We start from the raw sequence: 19,893 nt of genomic DNA on the forward strand, positions 1-19,893 counted from the left end.
CCACTGTCAAGACACAGGGACGAATGAATGAACAACTGGAGAAAGGCAAATGGCACAGAGGCGACGGGGTAGGACAGACGCAGGAGGTGACGCCAGACAGTTGTGGAGGGTTCCAGACACCACACCCGGGCCCTTGCCCGCCCTCACAAACACAGACCTCTCCTTAGATAATATATATTAAAAAATAAACCTCCAATTCAGGGTATAAAAACAGAGCAAAGGCACTTGGGGGTGGGGGCTGGCCCCCCCCCGGGCAATACTGAGATGGCCCAGGAATGGGGGCCAGATGGTGCCCCCATGGAATGAAGCCCTGAGTCCCCCAAGCAGGAGGGAGAGAAGGCCGAGGCCAGTGGGAGGTTCGGGGGGCAGTGATCCCAGCTGGGCCCCCCTAGGCGTGGCCCTGGCAGCCTGGCTCCCTCTCCTCAGGCCCTTGGGGTTGGAGATGCTGCGGCAGCTGTGCAGTGGCGGGTGGCCCTCTCCGTCTTGCGAAAAGGCCTGGGGGGAGGGGGAGATGTAGGAGAAGAAGGGAGATGGAGATGGGAAGAGAGATGGAGAGAAAGAGGAGAGAGATGGAGGGAGAAACAGGGAGAAAGGGAGGGTGGGGAAGGAGCACAAAAGAGCCAGAGCAACAGAAACTGACAGAGACAGACAGATGGAGGCAGGAGGCAGGGTGGGGAGAGACGGATGGGGCGAGTACCTGAGGAAGCCACTCTGGTCCCCCCTCTCCAGGCGATGCCTGGCTCCCGCAGTCCCCCACTCACCTGCCTGGGGCAGGGGGCCTCAGGTACAGCCAGACTGGGGGACAGTGTTCTCCCCGAGCGGAGACAGGAGGAGTCTCAGGCGGCAAAACTCCTCCTCCACCTCCTGGTTGGGGATCCTCAGTGAGAAGGGTCCCTCCACTGAGCCAGCCCCCTTCCTCCCCACCCACCCCCCCAAGGCCACCACCTCCAGCTGTTTAATGGTCTCCTCCAGGCTGAGCAGCTCCTCCCGAATTTCCTGGGGCTGTGCTGGGTTTGGGGGGCCGCCCTCTGGGACTCCATCGCCTTCGAGCAGAGGCCCCACCCCGCCGTCTTCCTCCGAGGGAAGCAGGAGCTGCTTCAGGGACAGCACTGGACAGGGGCAAAGGGACAAAGTCAGAGGCAGGGCTCGGGCTGGGATGGGTGGGAAGTGAGGGGTGGGAAAGAGGCCAGGGGCCTGCGGGTGGGAGTGAGCTCCCGGTTGGCCAGACCTGCAGAAGGGGCTGGGGGCTTCTGCACCCCAGGTGAGGGGGTGCAGAGGTGAGGCTGGGGCTAGGGTGGAGGCGGGGCGGAGGGCACCGAGGACGGAGATGGGTCCAGGGAGAGGCTAAACTGAGGGTTAAGGAAGGGACGGGGCCGCGAAAGGAAGAGGGACTTGGGGCCACCAAGGACAGTGGTGCAGGGTCGGGGCCGCACTGTTCCCGCTGGCGGCAGCCCTGCAGGGGTGGGGCTGAGCTACCTTTCTGAAGGGCCTTGGCGGCGAGCTGGCCCTCAGGGCCTGGTCTGCAGAAGGGCAGGAGGGCGCTGAAGATTCTCTCCATCCGGCCTGGGTCGGGGGGAGCAGGCAGGGGACTCAGATCCTGCTGGGCTTCCTGTGGACACCCCACCCCCACTTGGCACCCCTCCATGTAGGCTCACCGTCAGCCGGGGGCATCTCTCGGCCACCGTTGCCGTTCTCAGAGCTGCTGAGCAGGGGTTCACGGGTGCTGGGGGGAGCAAGTGCTGGGTGACCCCGCAGCCCTGGCCCTGGTGGGCAGCAGGGGCAGGGAGACAGAGAACTAGAGGTGGGGAGGCAGGGAGGTCCGGAGACAGAGACAGAGGTCAAGGCTGGGAGACAGAGAGGCCCGGCTGGTGGAAGACACAGAGGCCTGGATAGGAGACGGATGGATGGTGGTGGGGTTGGCGCACGCGTGTACACACCTTCACAGGCACGCGCGTGTGCACACACACACGGACACACACATGCACGTGGAGACTGGGCTGGAGCTCAGGTTCTGGGGGCACACAGGGAAGCTGCCCCCTGCCCTCCACTTGCCTCCCTGGCCCCCTCACCTGCTGGGGCTGGGCCGGTGTTTGGGTCGGGAGGTGCGGGCAGGGACCTTCAGGGATCCGGCGGTCTCAGTGATGAGGGCACACCAGCTGGGGAGACAGGGCAGCCCCTGGGCAGTCAGAGCCCCCAGACCCTGTGCCAGGACCTCCCACCCACCCAACCCCTGTCCCCAGAGATCCGGGGGCCTGGGCCTCCTCCCCCTCCACCCGCTCTTGGAACCCAGAGCTGCTCACTTCTTCCGCTCCGACACGGTCTGGGCCACCAGCTCGTATATCTGGGCCTCCTGGTCCCAGGTAAAAATGACATAGAAGGCTTTGTGATCTGCAGGGGGGGGGAGAGGTGAGGCTCAAAGCCAGGGCCATCGATGCCAACATGCACCTGGGGAAGGCCCCCATCATGGTGGTACCTTGTGGCTCCCACGACTCAAATCACACACACAACCCCGCCCCCGGTGCCTCCCTCCGGAACCCTCCCTCACCTAATCAGGAAACAGCCCCCAGTCTGGCTCTACCTATGAGACCCCCGGAACCACTCCCACCACCACGGCCCCTCACTGGGCTCTGAGCTCCCACCCCTGCTGCCTACAACCCCCAAGAGGCAGCCAGGGTGTCTTTTCAAAATACCAGTTAGAACTGGCTGCTCATCTGTGCAAAAACCTGGGGCAGTTCCCCAGCTCACTCAATAAGATCCACAACCGGCCTGGGGCCCCGGCCGTGCCCAGCCCAGGGCCCCCCTCTCACAGCCTCGGCCTTGGGCTACCAGGTCTCCCCTTGGCCAGAACGAGCTTGCAGGGCTCTTTGGAGGGCTCCTCCCCGCCTCGGGGCCAGCTGTGCCTGGGCCTCACCGGTGGCCACCTCTCGGGTCATGGCGGAGGTGAGCCGCAGCACCGGCCGCAGCATGGTCTTGCCGTCGGGTGTGGGCGTCAGCGTCCGGCTGTGCGATTTGAGCAACAGCCGCTCATCCTGGCGCTGGAGCAGCAGCAGCAGGTCGTCCAGCAGCAGGACGTGGACCTCTGCAGGGGGGCGAGGCCCGTGCTCAGCACCCTCACTTGACAGCCCTGTCCCGCGGCCCCCCCCCCCCCCCCCCCCGCTCACAGCCCTGGCGCTCACCCACAGCCTTGTCCTTAGTCACCCGCCACGTCAGCGGGCCCTCATGGACCAGCTTCTTCTTGGTGATGTCCAGGTTCTGGAGGCAGGAAGGGGTGATGGTCAGTGAAGGTGAGGGCAGGGCAGGGGAAGGTGGGGGTGACCATGGGGTCAGCAGGGGCTGCCCCGCTGGGAATGAGAAGGGGGTCACTTCCCCAGCTTTGCTTCTGCCTCATAAGTGTAGGGCGGGGAGGAGGGGAGGAGAGGGGAGGGCAGGTGGGGCGGGGGCGGGGCCACCTTGAACTCGCTCAGCATGGGGTCGCTGCTCTGCCGCAGGTGGGACAAATCCAGGCGCCTCTGATAATCCTTGAGCCGCTGGGGCAGGGAAGGGAAGGGAGTGTCACTGTGACAAGCCAAGAGTTGGGGCCGACCCACAGTGACCCCGAGGGGGACAAGCCAGGGGTCCTGCACACGCGCGCCCCACTGCCCCGGCCCGGGGCCCCGCCCAGGCTTACCAGCAGGTCCTCCATGTCGCGCACGGCTTGATTGACGTGGTGTAGAATCTCCCTGCAGCACTCAGCCGCCAGCTCCACTTTCTCCCGTTCCGCAGGCTCTTCTGCAGGCAAGGGGGAGACCAGCCCCGGTAAACCCCAACCCTGGAAGCTCCCAGTCCCTAGGCCAAGGTTAGAGACAAGAGAGCGGAGGCCCAGCAGCGTGGGGCAGGGCCTGCGGCTACCTGTGTTCTGCCCGATGCTCTGCAGAAGCAGCGGGTACTTGGTCAGACGCTGCATCTCCGTGGGGATCATGTCCTTCAGCTGCAGGCGGCGGCACCTGGGGCGGCTCTCGGCCTCCTGCGGGGACGGTGGTGCTGAGGCGGCTCTGCTGCGGCTGGCCTTGGGGACCCGGACGCCGGCCCCCCTCCCCTGGGACCCTGGGGCCCAGACCCCCGCCTCACCTGCACAAAGGCACAGAACCGAGGCTCCTTGCGCTGTTTGGCTTTGAGCTGCTCTAAGGCGAACGACTGGCGGCTGCAGAAGCGGGAGGAGATTTTCTGGAACCAGGAGCCCTCGGTACCATCAAACTACAGCAAGATTCAGGCCAGGGAGGGTGTCTCAGGTGGGATTGGGGGGAGCGGGGCCTCACATGGGGATGGCAGCCTAGACAGGAGGACAGGTTAGGGGCCCAGACCCCTGGGTCTTGAAAGGGTTGAAAGCTTGAGACCTCGTCTCCTGGGGCCTGCATTTCAGGTCCCCAGCCAGGAGGAGGGGGCGGGGTGAGGGGAAGGGGGTGGCCCTAGGCTGGGCACCCTCACCTGGGCCAGCAGCACATCTCCGATCTCCTCAATGAGGTAGCCACTGTCCTGTCTCCGCTTCATCAGACGATCAAGGAACAGAGCTGCGGGGGGCAGAGAGGAAAAGGGGTGCTGTCAGGGCCCGTGAGACTGGATGCAGAGCTGGTCGGGAGCTGGTGGGGGGGTCGGGCTGCAGGGGGGTGTGTCTGATCCATGGGGCCGGTGGGCCTGTCCCCCCCCCTCACTCCCCACCACATGCTTGTTGATGATGTGTCCCTAGAATGTGAGCTCTGGGGTTCTGGGGTGGGGTCGTCCCCAGAGCTGGAACAGTGGCTGCCCGTGAGACCAGGCTCCAGGGTTTGTCGTTGAGGCAACGAAGGAGAGAGCTGGCAGTGGGACGTAGGGCCACAGCCCTGCACTCACAATGCACCTCGATGAGCTCGTCCAGGCTGGGGAAGATGTTCTGTAGCTCCTCCAGGGAGAAGAAGCCCCCATCCGCCATGGGCTGGTAGAAGAGGTCATATAGCACCCGGAGCATGCGCACGTGGGCCGCCTCTGTCACCAGCAGCTCTGCAGGGCCACCGGGCAGGAGGCATGGTTGGGGAGCGTGCAAACTATGGGGGGGGCACTCTCAGAGGCAGGCTGGGGAATGAGGAGGAGGGGACGGGACAGGGATGATTCTCTCTGGGTGGAGTCACTTGCCCCTGAAATAGCCACTGAGAATTCCTCAGCCCCACTGCCTTTCTGTTTTGGCTGGGGCAGCCAGCCAAGGTGACCAATGGTCCCAGTTTGCCCCGCACCATGGTTTTCCCGGGACATGGGACAGTCCCAGGCAAACCGAGACAAGTTGGTCTCCTCACTGCCTGCAGCTGTGTTTTATGTCTAACCGTCCAGCAAGTTTTCTCAGGCTCAGTTTCTGGCACAATGACCCCCTCTCTGCACAGGCTGATGGTCTGAGTTACAGGGGCCCCCAAAGTCCCCGGAGACTAAATGTACCATTTTGTGTGTTACGTATGTATATTTTTCTGGTGAGAGAAACCGCTATGCTGTCCGACATGGTAGCCACGAGCCACACACAGCTCTTCAAATATTGCTTAATTAAAATGAAATGCAATGCAAAATTCAGTTCTTAGTTGTACTCACCACACTTTAGGCACTCAACAGCCCTTATATGGCTGGTGGTTACCATGTTGGAAAGCACAGATATTGCATGTTACCATCATTCCAGAAAGTTCTATCGGATAGCACTGCTGATGTTTTGATCACACCCTCAGAAGGATCTGTGACCCAAAAAGCATTTATCTACTGCCCTAAAAATTCTGAATGAGAACCCTTCTTACTATTAAGTAATCTGTAAATTAACTTCCAAATGAGCTTCCAAAAGTACTGTACATTTGCCAAACTCCCCTCAACACACAAATGAGTTGAAATCACAGCACAGAATCGAGACAAAAATGATACTCCCATCATCTGTCTGCTCAGAAGTAAGCGCTGCTAACGTATTGATTATCTTCCCAAACTTTTCTGGGTGGGAATCTTTTTCTCCCCTGAGCGCTGAAGATCAGTCTTAACAGCAGCTGCATCCACATGCTCTTGCCCTGGGTCCAGCACTGCTGAACATTTCACACTCATCATCTCATCTTCATCTCCGTGACAGTCTCTTGAGGTAGGAACCATCACTGCCCACATTTCCCAAATGAGGAAACACAGGCTTACGCTAGAAATACAATTTTATAGACCGTTTCTGGCTCCTAACATCAACACTGCCCTGCACTACAAAAAATTCTTTGGAAATGTCACTTCAGCCATGGCCGCATTCCCGTTCCGTGGAATATTCCACAATTTACTCAACAAACGGTGCTCTGTCAGAAGTGGGCTGCCTTCAAGCTCTGCCCGGTGTAAGTAACACCGAGACGGACATCTCCCTGCGTCTGTCTGACTTTGCTGGAGCTGGGCTGTGTCCTCGGCCGCAGTGGGTGACTCACCGCTGATGACCTCCTGCCGCTTCACCTGGCTCTTGGGAAGGCTGTGCAGGGTGCCCGGGGGGACGAGCTCCCGCCAGCCGGGGGGCTCTTCTGGTTCCAGCTCTAGTCCCGATCGGCCCGGCTCCCCCTCATCTCCAGGCTCGGGGCTGTGGGACAGAGGCCTCATTAGGGCCCCAGAGCAGGGCATCCCAGAGAGGAGCCTTCAACTCTTTATAGTGTCCAACCCCATCCCCTAGGGCTGCAGACCAGCCCCCAGATCTGGAAAGAAGCCTCTTACCCCTCTCCTGTGACCACTGGAGGCCCTCAGTGACCTCAGCATCTGACACCCAGTTCTTGGTGATTCTGGCAAAGACCCCCCACCCCGGCCTCCCTGACTCTCCAGGCTGCCTCAGTGGATGGGGGGTGAGGAGTGACGTACGTGGCTCGTCGGGCAGGGCCAAGCACGGCCGTGGCGGAGCTGGGGTCCATGTCCACGTCGCTCCGGGAGCGGCCCCCACCCCGGCCCTTAGCCCCGAGGCTGCCCCGGGAAGGCCGGCGGCGGTCACTCACCCGCAGGCTCTCCGAGCGCCCCAGACGCCCCGACAGCCTGGACCCCGAGGCCAAGGACAGAGTCAGACAGAGGCCAGGACAGAGATGAGGAGAGACCAAGACAGGGACAGAGACGGGGAGAGACCAGGACAGAGACAGATAGGGACAGATGGGGAGAGACCAGGACAGAGACGGGGAGAGACCAAGACGGGGACAGAGACAGGGAGAGACCGGGACAGGGACAGATGGGGAGAGACCAGGACAGGGAGAGACAAGGAAAGACCAGGACAGGGACAGAGACAGGGAGAGACCAGGACAGAGATCAAACATGCAACAGAAGAGAGGAGAGAGTCAGATGGACCAGTGTGACTTTGGGGTGCTGGGGCAGTGAGGGGGGTGGCCAGAAGGGATACTGAAATTGGTGGAGGAGGGGAGGGGAACCCAGTATGGAGCACAAAACTGACCCCTCCCTTCCCTGAGGCAGGGGGATGGGGACAGAGGCAGGAGTTGAGGGAGGGAAGGGGGATTTCAATACTTAGCTCTTTGGCTTGAGGGTGGCGTGCCCACCCACCCCTCACAGGGGTGAAGGGGAGGGGGTGGCCCATGGGGAGAGGGGGGTGCTGGGAGAAATGGGGGAGGGGCTAGCCCTCCCCCCACCCAGGGCCCAGGCACCCACCTCTTCCACCTTCTGGGGAGAGAGGGGCACAGGGTCAGAGGTGGACCCGGATGGAACCCAACTCACCTCCCCCACCCGCCAAAGGGTCCCCAAAGCAGCGGCACAAGGACAGGCAGGGGGCAGAGCCTGCCCCCCAACTGTGAGGGGGACAGGGCCCCCAGGCACAGAGCACAGAGGGCTGGGGGATGGAGGGAAGGGGCACTGGGAGGCAGGAGCAAGGCAGCTGGGCTGGAGGCTTAAAAGAGAAGGCGGAAGAGATGGAAAAGTGCAGGGCGGAGGGCGGGGGCAGAGGGAGAGGATCCAGGAGGGGCTGAGGGGAGGGAAAGCAGAGGAAGAGGGAGTGGGAGGAAAGGAGAGAAAGAGAGGGGGGAGGGGGAGAGAGAAAATCAGTGAAAAAGGAAGGTGAGGAAGAAGAGAAGGAAAAAGGGAGGAAGAAGGAAGGAAAGGGGCGATGAGGAAAGACAGAGCGGAAGAAAAAGGGAGAAGACGGAGAGAGGGAGGGGCAGGGCAGAGTGGAGACGGCTTGGCTCAGGGACAGGCAGGTGCAGGTGGCAGTGCGACCCCAACACACACCCTCCCTGAACTGGATAAGCCCGGTCCTGCGCCCGGCACCTCCCCTGCACCCGGCCCTGGGCACCTCTCCGTGTCAGCACCCTCCTCTGTGCTCTCCAGGGGCGCTGCAGGCTCCAGGCTGGCCGGGCCCTGCGGGGGCGGGTCCCCCAGCTCCGGGAGGGCATCAACACCTGTGGGGATAATGGGAGTGGGGAAAGCAAGGCTGGCTGGAAGGTCCCTGCCACGGAGAGACCCACACCCTGGGGGCCTCCGTTCCTCTAAAGCCATCCAGTGCCTGGCCGACACCAAGTGGCTGCTCTATACTTCAGTGGGAGACGGACAGATGGAAAGACCTCTGAGAACAGGGCCATGGGCAGGTGGGGCTCAGTGGGTGAAGATGCTGCAAAACTAGGGTGCCAGCCTCGCACTCGGGGAGGAGACTGGATGCCTCCACATCCATGCATTCTCCCGACACCCAACTGGGACTTGTGGGAAGAGAATGTACCCGTTTAGAGGTGAGGGGAGTGAGGTTCGAAGAGTGGGGAGTGACTTCCAAGATCTAACACAAGTCAAGCGCAGAGCCAGGATCTGAACCCAGGCCTGGCCAAGTAGCAGTCTGAGATCCAGTGGGCTGAGGGCCACCCAAGGAGTGTGAGACCTTAATTTCATGGAGCAGCCCGGCTCACCATCTAAGGGGAGCTGACTGGTAATGTACTCAGAGAGTGTTCTGGGAAATGAAGCCGTGGGGGCTGATGGGAAACGTAGTCCAGGGACGTGGGGAAACCTGTCACCAGAATAGAGGTGCGAGCTTGCGAAGAAAGCCGTGGAAAGGGTAAACCGAGGGAAGGGGTTGGTTATCAATAACCCTGGTGACCAGGAGCAGGGAGGGCAGAGAACCAAGGGGCTGTTTTGCTGTGGGGCCCAGGAAACTCTCACCTGGTTCCCGGTCAGGGCTGTCCCCAGACAGAGGGTGTAGAGAAACTCCGGGGGTGTCCTGCCCAGGAGTTCCGACATTCCGGTCCCGGGAGGGCACCCCCAGACCTCCCTTACGTTCTGTAAGGCCTGGCTTCTCACCTGGGGAGGCAGTGAAGGACAAAGGGGAATATGAGAGTCCAGCGACTCTAATTCACAAAGGCCTGGGGATCCAAGATGCTGGCTCCGCCCCATCCTCCCCATCACCCAGGAGACCCCTCCTCCACCCTCAGAGCCAGGAGTCCCAGCCCCTCGCCCCTCCTCCCTCAGACCTAGTAGGTCCCCTGCCCTCCTCTCTCAGTTCCCAGGATGGATGCTCTAGCTTCAGGACTATTACCATCAGCCTCAACTTTGAGGTGTCGAAAATCTGGGGCTGAAACGAGAGATGGGACCATGAGGTGGGGCAGCATGGGGAAGTCGGGGCGGGGCTGAGGCTGGGCACCTCACCCTGGGGCTCTCCCCGGTTCCAGCGGGCGGCATCCAGGAGGCTGCTCAGTCCTTTCTTGGTCTTGGTCGGCTCTTCTGACCGCCGGTTCCCCATCACCTATGGAAGGTGGGGGGAGGAGGGGGCTGGGCATTTCTGTGCCGATGCCAACAAAGAGGGATCAGACCCCAGCGGTGCAGAGTCTCGAGGCTCCCTGGGGGGTCTCTGGGGAGGTAAGGGCCAGGTTTGGGCGCTCAGGGAAGCACCTTTTTCCGGAAGAAATTCCTCCCCGACTTCTTGTCCCCACTCTTGGTCCGTACCCCGAGGTGGCGCATGTACAGGGTGATGGCACTGACCACAGCAGCACTGTGGGGAGGGGACGGTGAGGACGCACAGACACACACACTGCCACGCACACTCCCACGGATGCAGGTACCCTGCTACCCTCACAGCTTCCCCTCCGCTCGTTCCCACACCAGCCCCATGACCACTTCCTGCTGAGTATCTGAGGAAACGGGGGAGAGAGAGGGTTTCCGAGGATGGAGCCAGAGATGTTGCTCAACGCCCAGGCCCCTGGGCAGGCAGGCCCTCCTCCCTCGGGCCCAGAAAACCAAACTCCCCGCCGGCCTCTCTCCTTCCATCACCTCTTTTCCTCATCGTTAGAGATGGTGTGTCTGTAAGAAGAAGAAAGAAGTTTGTGACAAATTTGCTAAGCCTGGGGTCCCTGACCACCCAGCACAATTGTCCAGGTTGCTGTCCCCTTCAAAGCTGGGACAGGGAGAGAGGAGAGGCAGACGGCGGGGGGTGGGGGGTGCTGACGCATCTGGGAAAGACAATCACTGAAGGACAGACTCTCACCCGGGGTCGTGAGAGTTGCAAGGACAGGACCCAAAGCCCAGGCCTGAATGCGAGACCGTGGACAAGACCCGGAAACTAGGAGGGACCCCAAAGCTGGGAAGGGAAGGTGCAAAACCAGATGGACTAAAATGCCAGGGCTGGGCCCCATTAGTCAGGGGAGGAACCCAAACGCTGGGAAATAAACGCTGCAGCTGCAGAGGGAGCCTGCAAGCGGAAGGAACGCGGCAGCAGAGGGCGCCCTCTGGGCTGCGGAGGGGCTGGTCCCACTCACTGCATCTCCTCCAGGTGGGTCAGCTGCCGCTCGGCCAGGTGCCGCTCCCGGGCCTCATAGCTGGCGCGGTCCCGCCCGACCCAGGCCCCCAGCTGGATCAGCTCCTGCTCCCAGGGCGTCATGCCCATGAGCTTCTTGGAGCGGAAGTCCTCCAGCTGCCGGCTGACGGCTGCCTGCTGGGCCTGCACCACCTCCTGCACGAACTGCCGCTGGACGTCCTCGGAGAGGAGATCGGGCCGCGTGCGGTCTGCGGGGACAGGGGCCAGTTCCCTGGGCTGTGACTCCCCACCCACCCTTCGACTCTGACAGCTATGCTTCCTTGGGCTGTGGCGGCCATGAAGAAGGAAGAACAATCCCCTGTCCTGGGAGCATGAGAGTGCGGCCTCCCCACCCCCGCTCCCCGGGGGGCTCCTGGTCCCTGCTAGAGAACACTTCCTCATCCCCAAATCCCCTCTCCTCTCCTTACCAAGTTCAAAGGCCACGGTGGGAGGGACGGACACCCGCAGAATCTGCTCAGGGGAGAGAATGGAGTCAAGGGGAGGACTGGGCAGTGAAGGGGGCAGTGTTGGGATCAACGGGATGGCGGCCCAAGTACCAGTGGGTACGATGCTCTGAGGGGAGGGAGCAGTGGAGGGGGGGCCGGGCTGGCACAGGGTCTCCCCAGACCAGGCCGCCCTTCACGTTGCCCTCAGCAGGCGGGAGGTTGGGAGGAGCAGGCTGGCTGTCCAGGGCGAAGGGGACGGGGGATGGGGCCCCCTCGAAGGTGTCTCTCACCGCACACTTATCCAGGAAGCTGTGGCAGAAGTCGCCGAAGGCCTTCTTGGCCTCCTTGGGGCCCAGTGAGCCCAGCATGTCCGCGTGCAGGCAGCAGAGCTGGGAGAGACAAAGCGTGACCCATCCTCCTCCCACCCCACCCAAACCGCACTGCCCCTTGGAACGCCTCGGGGCGCAAACCCTCTGCGAAGGGCTCCCTGATGTCCCCCATCCCCGTACCAGGCCCCCGCCTGCCTCCCCAGGCCACCACGGCTTTCGTTAATTTTCTCTCCTGTGAAATGGCTCTTTGGTCTGTCTTCTCTGCTGCTGCGGCTCCTACCGCCTCCCCCAGCTACAGTAAGCAGGCTTGGTGTGTACCTGACGCTGTGCAAACTCTTTAGCCGCATTAACCTGTTCAGTCACGGGGAGGACTATTGTTATCCCATTTTACAGATGAGAAAACAGCTAGTAAGTGACAAAGTTGGGACTGAATCTCAGGCAGCCTGTCTCTACTGCTCCCCATTGCCTAGCAATACCGTGAGTTACTTGAGGGCGTGTGTGTGTGTCTGTGGCGGGGGGGATGCTCGGATTCATCTGTGTCCCAGACAGGGCCTAGTACACAGCGGCACGGGGCACATAGACAGGAAGACAAGTGGCACTCAACTCACTCACTCATTCATCAAGCGCTCCTTGAGGTCGCCTACGTGGCAGCCCTATGCTGGGTGACACTGGCAATGCTGTGGGGCCTCCAACCTGTCCTGGCTCCTGGGGGACTCTCATCAGGTAAGGGACATGGTCTCAGTGTGCTAAGGACTCGCCCCAGTAATCTATGCTTGGCCCCTCCCCATGCCCCCATAAAGCAAAACTCCATCAGAGACCAACAGGAAGCAGCCCAAGGGACCACGACTATCTCCTGGTCCCTCCCCCAGCCAAGGAGGTGAGGAAACAGCATGAGGACAAATCTCAAAATGCCGAAGGCCATCTGGGTCCCCTGGCCCTGGCCAGGCCTCAGTTTCCACATCTGTAAAGGGACACGGCAGGGCTTCCCTGGTGGCGCAGTGGCTGAGAACCTGCCTGCTAATGCAGGGGACACGGGTTCGAGCCCTGGTCTGGGAGGATCCCACATGCCGCAGAGCAGCTAGGCCCGTGAGCCACAACTACTGAGCCTGCGTGTCTGGAGCCTGTGCTCCACAACGAAAGAGGCCACAGCAGTGAGAGGCCAGCGCAACGCGATGAAGACGGGCCCGCACTTGCCACAACTAGAGAAAGCTCTCGCACAGAAACGAAGACCCAACACAGCAAAAATAAATAAATAACTTACTAAACTCCTACCCCCAACATCTCCTTTAAAAAAAAAAAAGAAAAAAAAAAAGGGACACAGCAGTCAGCACAATCCCTGGGCTAAATTCCAGGAGTTCAAGTTCTAGAAACCCTCAGGCTCAGCAGGTGGACTCCCTTGCCCAGAGGGCCAGAGCCTCCATGCACCAGGGGAGGGGGTAGCCACTTTTCTGGCAATTTCCTGATTGCCTGCCAGTTTCTGAAGCTTTGGTGTCCGTTGATACACTCTTCTCTCTGCGCCCTCCAGGCCTCCCTCCCTGCCACTCCCATCAGTCTCCTTGTTTTCTGGAGGGATCTACCACGCATTTCCAGTACAGAGCAGTGCCCTAGGCTAAGCCCAGCTCCCAGCCTGCGCTGGGCTGCACGGGGTCTTCTTGGGATGGGTGGGACCCTGGTCCACAGAGCCCCCTCCAGCCAGTGTTGTAGCTTCTTCCTCCCCAAGTCACCTGCTGGGTTCTCTAGACTCTGCAGGTGTCTCCCAGATGGCATGGCTCCACATGCACACCTCCCCGGTATTTTCTGCCCGATAACAAGTTTTCCGGGTCATCCGTTACATTCTCTCTGCCTCGTGGGCTGCTTGTAGCAGTTTCCTTGTTTCTGGACCAGAGCCTACTGTGCCGCCTAGACCCGAGGAGGCTAACGGTTTTCTCCCAACCACCAGTTCTGAAGGACTGACTGGTGGCACATGCAGAGAATTTGATTTCCAGAGTCTGTGAAAAGGCGCTGTCACTGATGGGTGATGCTGCTGTGGGCACGGAAGGGGGCCAGGGGCATGGTTTCCGCCAGGCTGCTGGATTCTCCGTTGCTCTGCCAGACTCTGCCGTGCCTACTCTCCCGGGCTGTGCCCACTGCTCAGAAATTTACACGGGGCACCTGCAACCTTGTCTGCATCCCGTGGTGGGCTTCCTGGCTCTCAAGCTGTGCGCTCTGGATCCCGCCTGGCTCATCCTCGCTGGTCTAACGCACTGAGCACCATGGCTGGTCCCAGCCTCGCCCCGCCCCGCCCCGCCCCGCCCCTCCCCGTGCCTGCCCAGCCCCGCCCTCACCAGGGGTCCTGGCTCAAACTGCATGGCCACGTGCTGCAGGAGGGCCATGAGGTGGGCCGGGCGCCGCTTCACCTGATCCAGGCTCTGGAACTGGTTGCTTTGCTCCTCGGGGTTCTGGGGGCAGGGATGGGAGTGAGCCAGTGGGGAGCAGAGGAGGGGCTTGGGGCTTGACCCTCCCTCTTCCCTGGCACTTCCCGATGGATCCAAGCTGGCAGGTGGGGCGCTGATGGTGTCTCTGCTGTGATGGTGGCAAGTCAGGGGTTGGGGAGAATGGATGAGATTTAACGTTACAATGGTGGGTGAAGAGGACAGGAATCAGGAGAGATGGATGAGGATCTGTGCTGTAATTCGGAGGCGGGGGCAGCAATAAAAACTGGGGTTAAACAGGGTGAGAGTCTGTGCTGTAATGGGGGGGCATTGAGGAAGGAGGTACCAGGAAAATTAAAGAAAGAGAGATGGGCAGTGAGAGGAGGCTGAGTGACAGCGTCTGAAGACAGAGAACAGGACCTAAGGTGGGAGAGGGGACACTGAGGACGGGACTTGAGGGCTGGGGCCCCAGGGAGCCTGGGACAGAAGCTTTCCCACCCCACCTCCCTCTCACCGTCTTCAGCTCATTCTCAAAATCCTCGTCCTCAGCCCCGATGATGCTGATGGGAACCAGGCCAGGCCGGGGGGGCCCTGGGGCCTGTGGAAGGGGAGGGATGGCTTCAGCCCACAGTGCTCCCCACCTCACAGCCCCCCAGTCCCCTCACCCCTTGGCTCCCTCCGCTCTCTCCACTCACCGCCCCTCGGGCGACGTCTTCGGCCTCCATGGGCTCTGCAGGGCTGGGGGAAGAGGAGGGGCCGCGGTTAGAGGGGTGGGAGAGGGCGGCCCAGGGCGGTTACTCACAGATTCCTGGCCCAGGTGCCAAGGTGAGTAAACAGCCTCCGCCCCCATCCCGGCCTCCACAGCTCAATGGGGCCTCTGTGTGGCGACAAAGAGCCCTTCAGAGGCCAGCCAGGGCAGGGAGCCCAAGGACAGGGAGCCTTGTGGGTGGGTGGGTGGGGGGGGAAGCGGGAGCCCAGGAGCCTGGGTCCGTGAGAGAGCTGTGGTCGTGACAGCCTGCGATTTTGGGTCCCCGAAGGAGGAGGGGCTGGGGGCTGGGTCCTAGGAGGCAGGGCCGGCAGGGTGGAAAGGGCAGAGGTGGAAAGGCTAAAGGGGAGCTGGGAGGGAGATAACCGGGGCCTGGGGGCTCTGCTCTGACCTGTGACAGGCTTGGGGCAGGATGCTGCCTCTGAACCCACCAGCCCTGCTTCCTGCGACAGGAAATCACAAGGGCAAATCCCCCAACCCCCAACTCTCTCCACACGAGAAAACCAAACTCTGAACCCTCCTCCCTCAGGACCAAGGGTCCTCGACCCCACCTCTTCCCCTCAGGGACCTGGCATCTTTCCGGCTTCCATCCCAGAAAACAAGGGACGGGCCTCAGAGAGCTCATCCCAAGGGGTGTCTATCTCTCTCACCCTATGTCCACCTGTCCGGTCTGTCTGTGTGTCTGCCGGCTCGCCTCTCCCCAGCTGCCTCTCCATTGAATCTGCCTCATGCCTTTGACTCTCTGCTCCGTTTCTTCATTTTCTCTCGCCTTTCCTTCGGACCTGTTCATTTTCCCACTGTCCCTGCCTCCCCTCCGCTAGGTCCCACCCCTGCTTCTCTTGCTCCGTCTTCCCCTCAGCCTCTGCCTGTCTCCCCACATCTGGTTCCTGCAGCCACTGTCCCCGCACCTGTCTGCGTCACTGTCTCTCTCCCTCCCATCTCTCGCCGTCTCTCCCATCTTGTCTCCCTTAGAATCTCCACTTCTCCCCGCGTCTTCCCACTGACATCTTCTGGGTCCTTAATTAGTCTGACTAATGCCACTCGAGCCCGTGTCAGGTGGGAAGGCGTTGTGGAAACAGGGGTGGGGTGGACCAGTGCGGGGGGGTTCTCCCCACAGCCCAAAGCTATTTATAACCCTAGTCGCTGGAGACCCACCCCTCTCCCTCTTCCACAGGCCTCCTCCCTAGCACTCAATAAATGGCAGCTGGGATTTTGATTATGATCATTAAACAATGATGCTTTCTGGAGTGTCCAAATGCCATCCTATGGGTTCACCCAAGCAGGCCTCATTTTTATTCTTTTCCATAAAGTGTATTTGTTCAACATCCAAGCTTGGGCGACTTAAGATCTGAGCATTGTTAAATGTTCACATAAATAAATTTGCAAAACAAGGCAGAAAAATAATAGTAATTTATTATGAGAGCTGAACTTACACCACACTTACAGTGTGCTAGGCACTGCTCTAAGTGCTTCTCACAGAGTAAATCACTGAACCCTCAAAACCACAAGCACCCCATGCTATTATTACTCCCATCTGAGATAGAAAACCTTCACCGGGGACTTCCCTGGTGGTCCAGCGGTTAAGACTCCGTGCTCCCAATGCAGGGGGCCTGGGTTCGGTCCCTGGTCAGGGAACTAGATCCCGCATGCTGCAACTAAGACCTGGCACAGCCAAATAAATAAATATTTAAAAAAGAAGAAAGAAAGAAAAAGAAAACCTTCACCAGGCCATCAGCTGCAACTTCTGGGCTGGAAAGCATACCATGGACATGGAGGGTCCCTGCTCATCCCACTCAGGGGTGGAAAAGTTTGACAGAGGCAGGGAAGGTTCCAAAAGGGCAAAGGCGAGGAGACACACGTTATCTGAGCAAATGCTTACGTGCCAGGCAGGCCCCGGAACATGCACTTCATGTGTATTATCTCTTTTATTCCTCATCACAATGATAGGAAATAACAGTTAACACTTGATGTACACTAAGTGCCATTAACTACGTGCCAGGAACAGTATTAATGCTTGATAGATATTAATCCTCTCAGTGACCCTGTGAAATCAGTCTTCTTCTTATTATCCCCATTTTACAGAGGAGGAAACTGCAGCACAGCGCATAAGAGGCAGAGCCAGGATTCTGACCCAGGCAGTCTGGCTCCAGAATTTATGCATTTAACTCCCAGAATGTACGGCTTTGGAACATGGGGAATCCCCACCCCGACCTTAGGAAACTGAAATCTGAACCAAAGCTGAGACACATCTGGTTTCCCTATGGTGTCTGGATGTCAGGGGTATGTGGGCACTGTGGCCTGGGCAGGAGTGCAGATTGGACTCAGCTGCCCCACAGAGGCCTGGGGCTCAGAGAGGATTGGGGAGGGGCGTGGTTGCTTAGAAGATGGGGCGTGGTCCCACAAAGGCTAGAGAATGATGGGTTGAAGCGGTCAGATGGATCTAAAGGCAACTGACAAGCCCTGGGGTCCAGCAGAGGGGGTGTTATGTGCATGGGGCTGTGGAGATGAGGGCAGGTTCAGAAGGTCCTTAAGGGTGGGGGTCCTGGAGGAAAGCGGGCATGTGTGAGGGCTACATGGGTGCCTGGGTTCTATGCAGGGCTCAGGGTCTATAAGATATTGAGTGCATGAGCCTGGCCTCCAAGAACCTCTAGGAGCCTTAAAGAACCTAAAATACAGAGTAGTCAAGGTGAGCCCTTGGAATGCATAAGGACTCAGATTCTATCTGACATATGGTGGGTCTACAAGGATCCTTGGATCACACAGGATCATAAGTCCTTAAGGGAAAGAAGCCAGTTTACGGGATCTCTGGAGACTTAAAAGGGGACCAGAATTCTACAGGGGAGTGTGGTGGTCCCCGAGACCCAGGATCTACAGGGCCCCGGATTCTAGCGGATGCTATTGATCTATGGAAACCCCCCATCTGTAAGGAGCCGGACCTCCATGGGGCGGGGGGGCGGGCAGCAGGAACCTAGAGGGTCTGTAGGACCTTGTAATTTACATGGAGCGTGGCGGGTCTACACGAGCCCCAAATCATATGTAGGACGTGGCGGGTGTACACGGCCCCAAATCCTACAGGGAACGTGGCAGTGTGCATGGTCAGGGATGCTGGGGAGGACGTGTGGAGTCAGGGTGTGACGCCCGCCGGGGGCCGCGTCCCTCACCTGCTCCGGGTCGGAGGAGAAGCACCGCTGCTGCCAGAACCGAAGCCTCCGCGCGCCGGCTCCGGGCTCCCCCACCCCCGCCTCCGAGTCGCTCTAGCCACCCCAGAGTCCACCTTTGCTTCCAGCTCCACTCCTCCCGCCAGCCGCTCTAGCCCGCTCCTGCCAGGCTCCAGCCCAGGAGACTCTACTCCTCCTGCCGGCCGCTCTAGCTCTCCACTGAGCCACGCTGGCCAGACAGGGCCGCTCTGGCCTGCCTTGGAGGACTGGCGTTTCCGTATCTCGACTGCCCCGTCACTCTCCTGGGCCCCGCCCCCTGCCCCCTGCCCCCCGCCCCCAGGCCAGAGGTGGGGATGGTTCCAGCCCCCAGACCAGTGCTCAATCCGAGAACACCGAGTCGCCCCGGCCCTTAGCCCCCAGACTGGGATCCCCACCCTATCTTTCCGCCCTAACTTGGGACCCTTTGAATTCCCAACGCTCGTACATTAATTCTCCCCGCACTGCCTCCCACCCCGCCTCACACTTTCCGCTGGGGCCGCAAAGCAAAAATCCTGGGTTTGAGCATACCGTCCCATCTGACATGCAGTGGAACCTGGAAAAAGTAATTAACTCTCCCTGGGCCTCAGTCTTCCCATCTGTACAATGGGAAAAGATCTCCAGTTCTGCAACCCATCTCCCAGGGTATAACTCATGACCCAGAAAAAGACCTTTCCAAAAAATGCTTTCAGACGCGTTCTGCAACTTTCAGCTTCACAACGGCCTATGACCCTGTTACTGTCGTTTTTCCTTTTGGGTGGCTCTAAACCATGCGGGGTTGGAGGACGGCGCTTGGCTGAAAGCACCTGCGAGTTCAAATCCCAACTCTACTCGGTCTCACGATGTATGTGACCTGGGACGAGTCGGTTTTACTCCCTGGGCCTCAGTTTCCCCACCTGTGCAATGGGAGTGATCATCCGTCCTCCGCCAGACAGTTGGGAAGCCTTGACCCCCGGCTCGCAGCCCTCATCTCACCTACTGGGCACTGAGCAAGTATTACTTCTCCTCTCTTTGTCCCCTTTGACAGATGGAAAAACTGAGGCCCAGGGAGGGGCGCCTGCTGGCTCAGCGGGGCCGGGAGGAGGCCCCTTCACTGCCGGCAGCGCCCAGCCCCCTCCCTCCTCCTCCCCACTTCCCCTAGCAGCCGAGGGGAGAGAGGCCGGGCGGGGCCAGGGACGATGTACCTGGTGTCCGCGCGGGGAGGTGACCGGCGGGGCGCCCGAGGTCGGGCTCGGCGATCCCGGGCCCGGTGTCCCGGCTCCCGCTTCCTGGCTCTGGCGGGGCAGGAAGTTGGGGCGTTTTTCCGGAGGCCCCCGCCCCGCCGCCCCTCCCCGCTTCCTGCCCGCGCCCCGGGCCCGCCCGGCACCTCCTCCTCCTTCCCCTTCTCGCCGCCAGCCCCGCCCCTCCTTTCCCCCACTCCGCCCGGGACCCGCCCGACCTCTGCCGGCTTAGTCCGTCTGACCGTCCGCAGGACGCGGGTTCCACTTTTCTCATATATCTCTGGCGTCGGCCATCACCTCTCTGGCGAGGCTGGGGGCCCTGCGTCCGCCTCAGTCTGCGCAGCAGCCGCCCCTGCTTTCCGTCTCTGTGTGTCTCTTGGTCTTCCTCTCTCTCTTTTTTTTTTTTTTTTGCCTCTGTGTGTTTCTGTCCGTGTTCCTCTCTTTGTGTCTGTCTCTCTTTTTCCGTTGAGGTCTTTGCCTCCCGCTCCTGGGCCCCTGCTTCTCCCCGTTGTCTTTTCAACTCTTTGTCACTTTCTCCCTCAGAGCCTTCTCTCCCCAGCTCTGGGTCTGGATCTTTCTGCATCGCCATCAGTCATTTCCCCAACTGTTGCTCTCCCTGGAGTCTCAGGGGTCAGCCTCTCGATGTCCAGTTTTCTATGGACCCTTCTTTCCTTCCTGTCTCTTCCTGCTGTTTCTGTCTCTCTCTGATGCCCTTTCTCCTCAGTGTCTTTCGATTCACTTGCTCTCTCTCCATCATTATCCTTGTCTCGATTTCCCTCC

At 60.2% G+C, this 19,893-nt stretch overlaps 1 protein-coding gene across 3 annotated transcripts; it reads right to left on the reverse strand.

Annotated features, from left to right (window-relative positions):
• Positions 1–158: 158 nt before the first annotated feature.
• On the reverse strand, positions 159–19,213 carry ARHGEF1 (Rho guanine nucleotide exchange factor 1). 3 transcript variants are annotated; one of them, XM_081216926.1, is made up of 30 exons: positions 19,078–19,213; positions 14,629–14,671; positions 14,448–14,531; positions 13,847–13,960; positions 11,484–11,582; positions 11,176–11,218; positions 10,710–10,956; positions 10,225–10,254; positions 9,847–9,946; positions 9,604–9,700; positions 9,494–9,529; positions 9,121–9,258; positions 8,270–8,375; positions 6,847–7,014; positions 6,429–6,574; positions 4,867–5,013; positions 4,465–4,547; positions 4,108–4,233; positions 3,889–4,003; positions 3,668–3,768; positions 3,450–3,527; positions 3,177–3,252; positions 2,912–3,079; positions 2,301–2,388; positions 2,070–2,156; positions 1,656–1,723; positions 1,477–1,563; positions 946–1,109; positions 762–864; positions 159–495 (listed from the first exon to the last, which is right to left on the reverse strand). In XM_081216926.1, the coding sequence occupies exons 2-29, from the start codon at positions 14,656–14,658 to the stop codon at positions 781–783; spliced, it is 2,910 nt and encodes a 969-aa protein (XP_081073052.1). In that variant the 5' UTR covers positions 14,659–14,671; positions 19,078–19,213; the 3' UTR covers positions 159–495; positions 762–780. The 3 variants fall into 3 exon arrangements, with proteins under 3 accessions (XP_081073052.1, XP_081073053.1, XP_081073051.1); XM_081216925.1 differs by lacking the exon at positions 159–495 and adding an exon at positions 502–635 and having other exon boundaries at positions 19,078–19,188; XM_081216927.1 differs by lacking the exon at positions 6,847–7,014.
• Between the last annotated feature and the right edge of the window lie 680 nt (positions 19,214–19,893).

The sequence above is a fragment of the Mesoplodon bidens genome, assembly GCF_964165515.1.
Source record: "Mesoplodon bidens genome assembly, chromosome: 18".
Classification (NCBI taxonomy): domain Eukaryota; kingdom Metazoa; phylum Chordata; class Mammalia; order Artiodactyla; family Ziphiidae; genus Mesoplodon; species Mesoplodon bidens.